Source organism: Mirounga leonina, unplaced genomic scaffold (assembly GCF_011800145.1).
Source record: "Mirounga leonina isolate KUSES-001 unplaced genomic scaffold, KU_Mleo_1.0 Mir_173, whole genome shotgun sequence".
Classification (NCBI taxonomy): Eukaryota; Metazoa; Chordata; class Mammalia; order Carnivora; family Phocidae; genus Mirounga; species Mirounga leonina.
Genome location: NW_023270447.1, coordinates 10,071,869 through 10,086,005, shown reverse-complemented (window position 1 = coordinate 10,086,005; position 14,137 = coordinate 10,071,869). Strand labels below are relative to the sequence as shown.

The 14,137-nt window shown below is 36.8% G+C and overlaps 1 protein-coding gene across 2 annotated transcripts in view; it reads left to right on the top strand.

The window, feature by feature from the left end:
• Nucleotides 1-14,137, top strand: part of SLC30A7 (solute carrier family 30 member 7) — an 85,315-nt gene that overhangs the window by 50,806 nt on the left and 20,372 nt on the right. For both annotated transcript variants that reach the window (XM_035017909.1, XM_035017908.1), the window contains exon 9: nt 12,951-13,041. In XM_035017909.1, coding sequence (XP_034873800.1) covers nt 12,951-13,041 — 91 coding nt within the window. The remainder of the gene's footprint in view (nt 1-12,950; nt 13,042-14,137) is intronic.

The window sequence follows — 14,137 nt, the reverse complement described above, 5'->3', positions numbered from 1 at the left end:
ACCAAGACTGAATCATGAAGAAATAAAAAAATCTGAACAAACCTATAACAAGTGAGGAGCCAGTAATTAAAGAATTGAAGCACTAATCAAATACTTTTCAACAACAAAAAAGCACAGAACCAGATGAATTTATTGGTGAGTTCTACCAAGCATTTAGAGAAGAATTAACATCAATTCTTTTTCAAACTCTTCCAAAGAATTAAGGAGGAGAAGAGACTTCCAATCATTCTGTGAGGCAAGAATGACCCAGGTATACTGAAACCAGACAAAAACATGACAGGAAAAGAAAACTATAGACCAAGGGACATCTAGGTGGCTCAGTCAGTTAAGCAGCTGCCTTTGGCTCAAGCCATGATCCCAGCGTCCTGGGATCAAGTCCCGCAGTGAGCTTCTTGCTCAGTGGGGAGCCTGCTTCTCTCTCTCTGCCTGTTGCTCCCCCTGCTTGTGCTCTCTCTCTCTCTGACAAGTAAATAAATAAAATCTTAAACACACACACACACACACACACACACACTATAGACCAATATTCCTCATGAATATTGACATAAAAGTCCTAAACAAAATATGAGGCAAAATGAATTCAACAGCACATTAAAAGGATCTTGCATCATGACTAGGTGGAATTTACACTTAGAATGTAAGGATGGTTCGTCATATGAAAATCAATTGATGTTATATACCAAATGGAAAGTGAAGGAAAAAAGACATGATTATCTCAATCAGCTCAGAAAAATCATGTGACAAAATTCAACAGCCATGAAATGGTAAAACACTTAACAAATTAAGAAAAGAAGGAAACTACCTCAACATAATAAAAGCCATGTATGAAAAACCCAGAGTTAACATCATACTCAGTGGGGAAAGACTCAAAACTTCTCCTCTAAGATCAAGAACAACGCAGGCATGCCCAATTCCACCACTACTGTTCACCATAGTACTGAAAATTCTAGCCAGAGCAATCAGACAAGAAAAAGAAAGGCATACAAAGAGGAATTAAAATTTCCTGTTCACACATGACATGTTCTTAAATGTAGAAAACCCTAAAGATGCCATTAAAAAGCTATTAGGACTAATAAAAGAATTTAGCAAAGTTGCAGAATACAAAATCTACACTCAAAACTCAGTTGTGTTTCTATATACTAACAATGACCAATCTAAAAATGAAATTTAAAAAATAATTCCATTTACTATAGCATCAAAAAGGATAAAATACTTAGGAATAAACTTCACCAAGGAAGTGAAAGACTTGTACACTGAAAACTACAAAACACTGCTAAAGGAAATCAAAGAAGATATGAATAAAGGGATGGATCAGAACTTAATATTGTTTAAATGTGTATACTATCCAAAGTGATCTGCAGGTTCAGTGCAATCTCTATCAAAATCCCAATGACATTTTTTGGTTAAAAAAATATCCTAAGATTTGTATGGAATCTCAAAGGACGATGAATAGCCAATACAATCTTGAGAAAGAAGGAGGCCTCACTTCCTGATTTCAAAACATACTACAAAGCAACAGTAATAAAGATGGTGTGGTCCTGGCATAAAGATAGGCATATAGACCAACGGAACAAATGGCCCAGGAATAAACCCTTGCATATATAGCCAAATGATTTTTGACAAGAGTGCCAAGACTATATACATTGGGGAAAGTACAGTCTCTCTTCAGCAAATGGTTTTAGGAAAACTGGATACCTACATGCAAAAGAATAAAGTTAGACCCTTACCTTATAACTGCATGCAAAAATTAACTCAAAATGGATTAAAGACCTAAATATATGATCTAAAACTCTTAAACTTCTAGATGAAAACATAGGGGGCAAGCTTCAGGACATTGGATTTAGCAGTGATTTCTTGGCTATGACCCCAAAGGATAGGCAACAAAATAAAAAATAGATAAATGGGACTTTACCGAACTTAAAAGGTATTGGTGCGTCATATGAAACAATCAGCAGAGTAAAAAGGCAGCCTCTGGAATGGGAGCAAATAATTGTAAGTTATATATCTGATATGGGGTTAATATGCAGAATGTATAAGGAAAATCTACAACTCAAGCAACAATAACAACAAATAATCTCATTAAAAAACAGGCAAAAGATTTGAACAGACATTTCTCCCAAGAATATATACAACTGGCCAATAAACATATGAAGAGATGTTCAAACAGCACTAATCATTAGGGAAATGCAAATTCCTACAATGAGATATGACTCCATTAGGATGGCCATTATCAAAAGAATAGATAATACGTGTTCATGAGGATATGGAGAATTTGGAACTTTTGTGCAGTGTTGGTAGGCATGGCATGGTACAGCCATTATGGAAAATATGGATGTTCTTAAGAAAGTTAAAAATAGACTTGTGTGCACACTCTCTCACTCTGACAAATAAATAAAAATCTTTTAAAAAATACAATAAAAAGTAATGTAAATTTTTAAAGGTGGAAACCATATTAAGTTTTTTCAACTTTGACTCACTTTTTTTTTTTTCACTTTTTTTCACTTGTTTGCACAAGAAAAAAAATTAGTCCCTCTTGGTTCTTCAGTTTTAATATTCATTGTTGTGTGTAATTAATTTCAAACTCTTCCACTAGCTATAGCCTGCTCTTAAGTTACTCTGTTCTCTTGCTTGATTAATCCTTGAAAAACATAATTTCTACCCGTATCTCAGCAACTAAGCATTTTCATATAGTCAGCATCCAATGTAACGTAGCAATTAGAAACCTACCTTCAGATACTCAGTAAAAAGTCTGTTCTCACAGTGGTATTTTAAAAGTTTGATTTGGGTAAACAATTTAATAAGGGTCCTTTTGCCTTTGCTTTGTATTTCCCATGTTTGGTTTACTTCTCACATAACATGTGACTTTCTTTCTTTTTTTATTTTTTTTTTTTATTTTTATTTTTTTTATTCATTTGAGAGAGAAAGAATGAGACAGAGAGAGCATGAGAGGGGGGAGGGTCAGAGGGAGAAGCAGACTCCCAGCCGAGCGGGGAGTCCGATGTGGGACTTGATCCTAGGACTCCAGGATCATGACCTGAGCCGAAGGCAGTCGCTTAACCAACTAAGCCACGAAGGCACCCAACATGTGACTTTCTTTGGAAGTTATCATTGAGGATGGGCCCACAATGGTAACTAGGTGTCAGGGATTTGCTTCTATTCAAGTCTTGACAATACCAGTCAGCTCTCAGATGATGGAAAACATTTATATCGTTACTGAGCTTTTAAATTGCTTTTTGTGGTTCAGGCTTCCTATACACTTTGAAGATCAGCTTTTCCTAAAAGTCAGACCTCTCTTGTAGGCAAAGGTGCTTTGTGAGCACTAGCAAAGCCATGTTGATTACTTCATTGGAAGAAATATTGCAGTGTGGTTAAGAGCATTTGCTAGGGAGCCAAAGTGCCTGGGTTCAAATCCCAGTTTCACCATTTAGCTGTGTGACCTTGGGCAAGTCACTTAGCCTCTCTATGCCTCACTTTTACAACTTTAGAGTGGGGCTAACAGTAATGCCTACCTCATAATTTGTTATGTATGGATTAAATGGGTTAAGATACATAAAGTCTAGCACAAATTGGCAAAAGATTGGGAAGCATTGTGTAAGCGTTAATTGCTTGCCTACCTTCCTTCCCAAAAGGAATGCTTTTGGCAGGCAGGCACCATTCGCTTAAATGATTTCTCACATGCCCCTCCCCCCCCATTAACTGACCCTCATTCATTCATTATCAAGTGGGGAGAAAGAGGGCGAGAGAAAGGAGGGAAAGAATAAAAGAAATACAGTCAGTTGGTGACTGCCTCCACCATTTCGGAGGGCAGAGGAGCTGCTGCATGTTAACAGTGCCCCTTTGCTACTTGTCTCTGCTCTCCTTCCTGGATCCTGGATTTCTTCACAGGAACACACTCAGCCATCTAGAGGCAAAGCTCTGTTACTATATGGTGGGGAAATGTTATGGTTTAAATACCACATAGATTGAATCAGTTACACGTATACCATTTTTTTTTAAAGATTTTTATTTATTTATTTATTTATTTGAGAGAGAGAGAGAATGAGAGACAGAGAGCATCAGAGGGAGGAGGGTCAGAGAGAGAAGCAGACTCCCTGCTGAGCAGGGAGCCTGATGTGGGACTTGATCCCGGGACTCCAGGATGATGACCTGAGCTGAAAGCAGCCGCTTAACCAACTGAGCCACCCAGGTGCCCCACGTATACCATTTTTTAACTTTCACCAGACAGACACAGTTTAGCCCAGATTCCTAATAACCTTGTTCAACCTAGAGATTAGTCAGTACTTTGGTTCCATTCCTTTTGGATTTTTCTTGCTGACCTCAAGGCCTTTTTGTTCTGAGTTAAAACCTGTGATCGCTGAAGCTATCTGAATGATAATTGATTTGATTTTGATAGTCATGACAAATATTTCTTGCCATCTTATCTGGTTTTTCTAAACAAGATCCCGTGTCTTCACTTCTATACTGTTTTCAAAATGCAGATCTCCTTAAAGAACTTTATCTCCTGCTTTTGTCTATCTTACTTCTAGCTACTGCTTTCAAATGGGTTACAGAACTAGTGGGGAGGTTCTTCCAGGTCTCGTTATCTTTTCAATACAAATGTTACCATATTTAATACAAATGTGAATTTGTTCCTGCCCCGTCTTCTCAAAACTATATATTTTATGGAGCTTTTTGCCCTCTTCCTTCATTGATTCCATTGTCTCTTCCCAATTCCCTACCTCTTGACAGGATATCAGTGTGAATTTGCACTAATTTTTCTTCTTTATCTACACCTTTGTTCTTTATGGCTACATAATAGATCATTTAATAATTTTTTCCTATATTGCTGGTGTGATTTTAGTTTCTTATTCATGAGAATGAAGAAAAGAGCTTTCATTAAGATAATAAATTTCAAATCAAGAATTGGGAGTGATGATTGCTCCTGCCTGAGTTTAATTCTTTCTCACCTGTACTTGAATAGAGGATAAGATACTTTTGCTTCTATTTATTAGAAATTCTTTTGGGAGAGGCACCTGAGTGGCTCAGTAGGTTAAGCATCTGCCTTCGGCTCAGGTCATGATCCCAGGGTCCTGGAATTGAGCCCCGTATCTGGCTCCTTGCTTGGTGGGGAGCCTTCTTCTCCTTCTCTGCCTGCTGCTCCCCCTGCTTGTGCGCGCGCTCTCTCTCTCTCTCGCTATCTCCCTCTCTGTCAAATAAATAAATCTTCAAAAAAAATTCTTTTGGGGAGTGACTAAATTGAGGGGACCTTTATTGTTTTGCTATTTAGCTATTACTTTGAAGGGTTGAAAGTCACCCTTTCAAACACCCTTTCAAACGCACCAGAGTGTTTGAAATTTTAAAATAGATTATACATTCAGCAGACATATGCCAAGTGCTTATTGTATTCCAAGTACTGTGCTAGGCACTGGGAATAAAAAGAATATGACATGACCTCTGACTCTAGAGGACTTAATCATGATGAGACACTGTAGTGTGATGCAGAGAGTCTTAGCTTTGGAATCAGCACATCCAACTCTGCCTCTTACTAGAATATAACAAAGAGCAAGTTGTCTTAATCTCTCTGAGATGGTTTTCTCTTTTGTAAAATGAGGGAGTTGGCCTAAATATCTCTTAAAATCTTGCCTACATCTGACTTTCTGTCATTGCAGAATGGAATGTTTTAAGGTTACTTAAGGCTGGTGTGAGGATCAAATAAGAAAAAAAATTATGAAAGCACTTTAAAAACTATTAAGTGTTGTCTAAACAAAGACATTACTAATTACTTACTAATTTGACATTATTTACTAATGCTTTTGGCCCAAAGACCAGATGTATTAGGTGTTATAAATAAGTTCCAGATGTTTAAGGAAAAGGGTGACCTTTTCATGATTTTGGCTCTGAGTTCTAGGGTTATTTAAGGGTATGTAATTATCACCATTATTGACTAAAGTAGGTACTCTGTAAATGTGCATTGATTTAAACCATAGGTTTTGAAACTCAGTGTAATTATAAGGTAAATCACAATTCCTGTAGTTTGGAGTTATCTCTTCCATATTAGCCCCACACAGGGCTTGATCTCAGGACCCTGAGATTATGACCTGAGCTGAAATCAAGAGTCGGAGGCTTAACCGACTGAGCCATCCAGGTGCCCCTGCATTATGATTCTTGAAATTCTGGGTTAATAGGTAATTGTTCATCACTATGAAATAATTGTATTTATGCAAATATGACTGCATATTTACAGCTTGCCCTAGGACTGCTGTGTTTAAACGTAGAGTATATGTCAACTTTGGGTCAGTTTTCTTTGGCTTTTTGTCCACTATACTTTCAAGTATATGACATATACTGGACCTTCAAATTTTATGGGTTCTTTAAAAAGTATACCTATCTTTTTCTAGGTTCGTAGATTGTAAGAACCCCTGATAATAGGCAGAAGGACTGAGCCCATAAGCCAATTCAAAAAGTTGAATCAGTAATTATGTTTTAATTATTATTATAGATGTTTATTCTCAGATCTAAGTAATAGTTTCAGCTCGCTGAAATTTTTTATTGCTAAGCATTACGATTATCACTTGTCTGTTCTTCACAAGTTTTCATAATGTATACCCTTATCTTTTGTTTGGCTTGTTTATAATTACTGCTAGATAATTTAGTGTTGAAATGGTGAGACTTTCACTAAAAGCTGTTTCTCAAGTAAAATTCTGAATATATTTTCATTTGCAAAGTTACTGGCAATAAAGAGTAATAACTATTGCTTATTTAATCTGTTAGCATTTAAGCCTACATTAAGTTTATGTTTATGACTGTATGATTATAAATTTGATTTACCTTCAGCTTTTGAAGAATAAAACCATAACCCTGTTTTACTGGTAAATTCATATACTAATGACGCATGCCTTTTATATATGCTAGGAAAATGGTGTTCATTGTTAAAGTTAGAATTGAGTTAGTCAACCAGAAGCGGGAACCTCTAATTGTTTCCAGATGCATACTTTTTGGGTTTGGATGCAACTCTAAGTGTTAGCTCAGTCAGGAATTTGCTAAGCTTGTCTTTTTCCCCATATCCTTTCATTATGGGTAGATAGATCCATGCTAAAATCTCTTTTATGATTTCCCATTACGATAGTTAATCAGAAAAATATGGACACAAACTCCTAAGCTAAACACAATTTTAAAAGGCAAAAATAAAGTTTCTGCAGGTTTCTTTTACATTTTATGATCTTTGAAATTGTTATAGAAATTGACCTTGGTTCTAAATTGCTGTATCACCATGCGACTTAGCAAGCACCTTTCTCCTTCCACCACAGTTTCATAACCCTCTTACAGATATAGCTGAAATCCTTACATAATTTCAGAGTTACTGTTAGACAAAATTAGTGTGACACATCAGTGTGCTTTGGTGAAATGTTTGCTGCTGTTGAATGTAAGCATTTTATTAAAATTCCACTGAAGCAGGCAACCATTTTGAATTTTATAATCTAGCAAAATCAGTAAATACGTCATTGACCCTTACCAAAAAAATACACTGTTCTAATTATTTCCTTATATCAATTATGATACCTTTTATTTAAGTTATTTTATTTTATTTTATTTTATTTTTTTTTTTTAAAGATTTTATTTATTTATTTGACAGAGACAGAGATAGCGAGAGCAGGAACACAAGCAGCGGGAGCGGGAGAGGGAGAAGCAGGCTTCCCCCCGAGGAGGGAGCCCGATGTGGGACTCAATCCCAGGACCCTGGGATCATGACCTGAGCCGAAGGCAGACGCTTAATGACTGATCCACCCAGGCGCCCTATTTAAGTTATTTTAAAATTAATTTTATTAAAATGTTTATTTGCATTATGATTCTTTTTTGTTTTTGAGAGAGAGCACACATGCACATGCTTGCACAAAGGGGAGGGACAAAGGGAGAGAATCTTAAGCAGACTCCCTGCACTTGCTGAGCACGACGCCCCAGCTAGACTTGATCTCACCACCCTGAAATCATGACCTGAGCTGAAATCAAGAGTCGGAGGCTTAACCAGCTGAGCCCATCACGATTATGCATTATAGTTCTTGAATTGAGTGTTAAAATGAGTGATCTCTAAATTCCCTGTTACTTTTAATAGTTTGTTATCTGTGATCATGGAAATTCTTCACCAATTCTACAGTCTTCAAACTAAGGGCCACATGTGAAAATAAATGTTACGGGATAAAGGGAAAATACTGGGTGTTTTTTTTTTCTTTCTTTCTTTTTTTTTTTTTAACAAATGTGGCAAGGAGTAGCTGGCTTTGGGAGGCAACATACATGGACTATAGACACAAAAATTTGAACAAAGGTTTGGATAAATTTGTAGATGATTCTGGGTGGCTTATTAAGAGACTGTATTAGGGAATGCCCTTCAGGTTTGAAGACTGATCTCTTCAAGGATTATTATAGCTTGGACTCAGTCATCTCTTCATTGTGTTTTAACTCACACACAAATTAGAAAAATTAGACTATGCCTAGGGTATTCTAAAACATTAAGTATTTTAAAGTTGTTTGCAAAAAGCTGTCTCACACCTGTTGCTTAATAGTATCATTGTTCAAGGGCGCCTGGGTGGCTCAGTCGGTTAAGCGACTGCCTTCAGCTCAGGTCATGATCTCAGGGTCCTGGGATCAAGCCCTGCATCGGGCTCCCTGCTCTGCGGGAGGCCTGCTTCTCCCTCTCCCACTCCCCCTGCTTGTGTTCCCTCTCTCTCCATGAAATAAATAAATAAAATCTTTTAAAAAAAAAATAGTATCATTGTTCATATTGTATGCCTTCTGTTACAGTAGAGTCAGGTTCTTTTCCAGTTTTCCACTTTATTTTAAAGGTAGATTTAAAAGTAAGTTATCAACATAATAATAAAGGAAACCGTCACCAGAAGTTCATGGGAAATGAAAATGGGTACAGGTGTCATCTCTAGTTGTTTTGCATTCATATGTGCCTTCTTCCAAATGGTAGGCCCTGAACAAGTGCTTGTTGCCTGATTTCTAGTCACCTTTCTATAGGCTTTTTCAAAAGTTGTGAATCCCTTTAAAGTAGCTATTTTATATTATTTATCTTTTTATTTTCAGTGCCTAGTACATGCTTGGCAAATAGTAGGCATATAATAAATGTTTGTTGACTTGAACTTTCCAAAATTGAAGTTAGAGTCCAAAGACTTGGTCTTATTGTTCTGGCGCTCCTACTCACTAGCTGTGTCCTTAGGCAAGTTACTTTGGTGTTCTAGACCTTCATTTCCGACTCTAGAGTTAGATTCCATCTGGTTCTAGAAAATCTGATGCCAAGCAGAGTATACAGTAGTGCTTAATAATTGCTTATTCATAGCAATTGCTTAATAAAATTCATTTGTGGGATTACCTAATTAGTGATGGAGTAAATCAGTTTGCCAAGTATATCTCATCTCATTTGGTGACGCTTTTTTTTTTTTTTGGATGTATACAAATAACATTTTCTTTCATTTCCAAATAATTCTTGCACTAGTATTCTTTGTAATTTGACCATTTTTTTCTTATTGAATGAAAAGCGAAGATGGAAGAAATTGCCTATTTAATCCACGTCCTCATTTTACAGATGAGAAAACTGATGCTCTGGAAGGCTATACAATTTGTCCAAAGTTATTTAATGGCAGAATTAGAAACCAGGTATCATGGTTTCTAGTTGAGTGCATTTTCAACCTCAGATATCTTTAGGCATTATTAGAGTTCCTAGGATAAAGATTGAAGAAGAAATGATGAAAAGAGCTAAATTTTTCTATGTGCCTCCTAGAGGAGGCATTAAAAAAAACCTCTTTTTTTATTCTCAGAGTTTTTTCATATTCTAGGAGGACCTTTTGGTGCCTCACTTTCTGAATAGTAGTAAGGAAAGTAGGAAAATTGTAAAGTTAGGTATATAAAAATATTCCTTCCTGATCCTTCCCTTTTCCCTAAAAATGATGGAGAGAGGAAAGAAAAGTGTCATAATGGTTGAATTGTACCTTATGAGTCTACCATCTTGTTTCTCTTTGCCTTTTTTATAACCCAGGGAATCCTCACCTTATAGTACCAGCACAGTAGATAGAAACAGACACTGCTCTTCAGGTTAGATGAAGGGATAACCAATATTCTTTTACTGTCAGAATCCTTAACCCCACTTCCAGTTGCTTTTTCCCCCTTTAACCTTACCACAGGTATCAGTTTTTTTGTTTTTTTTTTTTTAATAGGAGCCCAGAGAGGACATTTCATACAGGTTGGAAAACAATTTGGGATCAGGAAATATACCCTAGAAGGGGTGACACTTGAGATTTTATTTTTTATTTATTTATTTTTAAAGATTTTATTTATTTATTTGACAGAGAGAGACACAGCAAGAGAGGCAACACAAGCAGGGGGAGTGGAAGAGGGAGAAGCAGGCTTCCCGCTGAGCAGGGAGCCCGACGTGGGGCTCCATCCCAGGACCCTGGGATCATGACCTGAGCTGAAGGCAGTTGCTTAACCAACTGAGACACCCAGGTGCCCCGACACTTGAGATTTTAGAGAAGAACTAGAAGCCAGACTACAGGGCAGTTTAGGGACACTCTAGGCAGAGGTAACAGCATGAGCAAAGCATGAAAAGAAGGAACAGCCAAAAGTAAAGTGCAGGGGCGCCTGGGTGGCTCAGTCAGTTAAGCAACTGCCTTCGGCTCAGGTCATGATCCTAGACTCCTGGGATCGAGCCCCGCATCAGGCTCCTTGCAGGGAGTCTGCTTCTCCCTCTCCCTATACCTGCTACTCTGCCTGCTTGTGTGCTCTCTCTGTCTCTCTCTCTCTCTCTCTCTCATAAATAAATAAATAAATAAATAAATAAATAAATAAATATCTTTAAAAAAACAAAAGTAAAGTGCAAGTATGTTTATTTAGAGGGCTGAAAATGTGAAGCAAGGATAGAAGGCGAAGCTAGGTGGGGCAGATCTAAAAATATACCATGTTAAAGAGCTTACATTTAATCCCCAAGATATTGGGGAGCTTTTAAGGGATTTTTTTAATGGGGAAGGGATAGGATCAGATACTGATTTTAGATAAATTAGTCTAATAGTTTTATGAAGAATGGTTGTATTAGTTATCTAAGGATACATAACAAATTATACAGAAACCTAGTAGCTAAAATAACAGGCATTATCTTATAGTTTACTTTGGTTCAGGCTCTCTGGCTCAGGCTCATTCACAAGATGCCAGTCAAGGTGTCAGCCAGGGCTACAGTTATTCCCAGGTTCATTTGGGGGAGAATCCACTTCTAAGCTCACTGAAGTGGTTATTGAAAGTAGTCAGTTCCTTCCGTACTCTTGGACTGAGGGTCTCAGTTCCTCTCCAGAGGTATCCCTCAGTGCTTTGTCACTTGAGCCTCTCCATAGAACAGCTCACAGCCTGACAGCCATGAGCAAAGAAGTGAGAGAGCAAGAGAGCAGGGTGAACAAGATGGAAGGCGGAGTCTTCTAATCTAATTTTAGAAATTTAGAAGTACCATCTTGTCATTTTTGCTGTACTTTATTCATTAGCAGCAAGTCACTAGATCCAGCCCATACTCAAGAGAAGAGTTAGGGGATTACACAAGTCGCTGCACTGTTTCTTCACTATATCCAATTAGACACGGGTTATTTCTCTCAGTTATCTGTTTAATTTTCCTAGTTGTCTCTGTTCCTGTCTTATTCTCATTATCCAAGTACTTATCACTGTGCACATAAAGTGTGGGAGTGGACTTGTCATTGCTTCCCTGTGGCCATTTCCTATGTCTTTGTTATTTTAATGTCTTTTCTTCCTTTCCACCTGTCAGAAATACCACTAATTTTGGGAGTGCCTGGCTGGCTCAGTTAGAGGAGCATGTACTCTTGATCTTGGGGTCCTGAGTTCAAGCCCCATGTTGGGTGTAGTGATTACTTAAGTAACAATAAAACTTGAAAAAGAAATATCACTAATTTTTGAGGTACATTTCAACTTCTACCTTTCTTGAAATGTATATATGTTCCTTTTATCTCTGTCTCCGACAGCTATAATTAGGAGGGGTCTTTGGAAATTTTGAGATTCTCCAAGTTTAAAAGAGAGCACTGGCTTAAGCTATTAAGTGTAATGAAGCTCTCTCTCCGTCTGCCTGTGGAGCAGTGCCTTGCCACCCTGATTCACTGGAATCGTGTGGAGAGCTTTTTAAAAAGAGATGCCTTAAAAAAAAAAACAAAAAAAAACATGGTCTTGACCTTCCCTCAAAGATTCTGATTTAATATGTCAGAAATGAAAATAAGACTGTAAGGTGAATTTGATGTCTAAATAAGAGAACTATTGCATTAGAGTCACCCTTATCATTATACTGTTGTTTCTGTACATTTAATCATCCAAATAGCTTAAAGCAGTAATTTCCAAATACTGGTGGAGAGCTAGCTACATCAACACACACAGACATTTGGGCCCTATCACTAACAGTGTTGATACACTAGATCTGTGGTTATATCCAGGCTTCTGTATTTTTTAAATAATGAAAGAAGACCGATATATAATTGGGTTATAAAAATATTGGATGAATGGACTAATTTACCATATTAATTTTTTTGTATATTCCTTTACAGTACTATTCAGATACATACATGTAAATATTTGATAAACATTAAGGACCAATTGACCATGATATGTCTTAGAGATTACTTTGGAAGATTCTGGCCAGTTGAAATCATATTTTAAATAGTAGTTGAATGACTGCTATGTTTAGATTTTTAGATGCTCCAGTACTATTCAGTAGTATAGTTTAGTGTTTCATACATTGGTACATTTTATCTAGCTCTTTTATTTTAGATAATAACTTACTGATCACATGAAAAATTTAAGAACGACTAGATTCTTTTTCCTCATATTATTCTGATAAATCTTGATACATTCTAGTATAGAGAGTTATATTATTACTTTCTTACAGAATGGGATTGTCAGAATGTGGCTTTAATAAATTTTTTCTTCCTTTTCTTTAGTGTTATTCCTCTTTTAAGAGAGTCTGTTGGAATATTAATGCAGAGAACTCCTCCGGTGTTAGAAAATGCTCTGCCTCAGTGCTACCAGAGGGTAAGTTTCAAAGCTTCCAAACCATTAGATTTTATATTGTTTCCAAGCTGTTAGGGTTTTTAACTTTTACAAATATGGGTAGCATATGTGTAATTTAGTATTTCTTCCAAGATTGAATGCTAACCATGAATGCCATTTATACAAACCAGAATAAAATCATTGGAAAATATTGAACTATACTAAAGAAAATGTGGTAGAAATTGTCCTCATGTAGAATTTGAGCAGTTCTTTTAAAATATAGATACAAATAGCAGATGATATAAACATTTATTCAGTATATTTTTTGAGTTCCTACTTTGTGCCAGAAATTCTAATAAGGTACTAAGGATATAAGGGTAAGCAAGACAGACAGTGTCTGTGCTCAAAGAGATTGTGGTTTAGTGGGGAAAAACAGGTACTAAATAATAAATTGATAAATAAGAAAATATCCATAATAGTTACTATAACAGAAATTTTAAAAAGTGATGTAGTAGACATGGATGATTACCTTAGATTCACGAAGGAGGTCATATTCAAGGAAATTGAAACCTTGATGACAAGAAGGAGCCAGCCTTATGAAAATCCTGGAGAAGAGTGTTTTAGGCAAAGGAACACTTTATGCTAATGCAGAAGTTCTACGGCTGGAACTAATTTAGAGTTGTGAAGACCAGAAGAAAAGGTCCCTGTGGCTAAAGCATAGTCAATAAAGGGATTGGCTGGAAAGGGGAGAGAATAGTAGGGGCCAGATCATACAGAGATTTTTGGTCTTACTAAGAGGTTTTGATTTAATTTTAATCCAGTGGGAAGTATTAGAAAGTTTTTAGGGAGGAAGAGTGTCATAAAACTTGTGTTTTTAAAAGATTATTCTGCTTGCTATTGGAGAACAAATTCTAGAGAGAATGAAAGCAAAGAAAACCAGTTATGAGGTTCTTGTCATTTAAGTGGGGCAAAATGGTGGTTAGGACTACCGAGGGAGCAGTGAAGATGGAGGTAAGGACACATTTGGGATAAATTTTTGGAGATGGATTATATTAGTGGAGGGGAGAAAAAATGTTCACTCTCAACTAGGTAGATGCTGGTACCATTTGTTAAGATTAAGGCTGTGTTGATGCAGGTT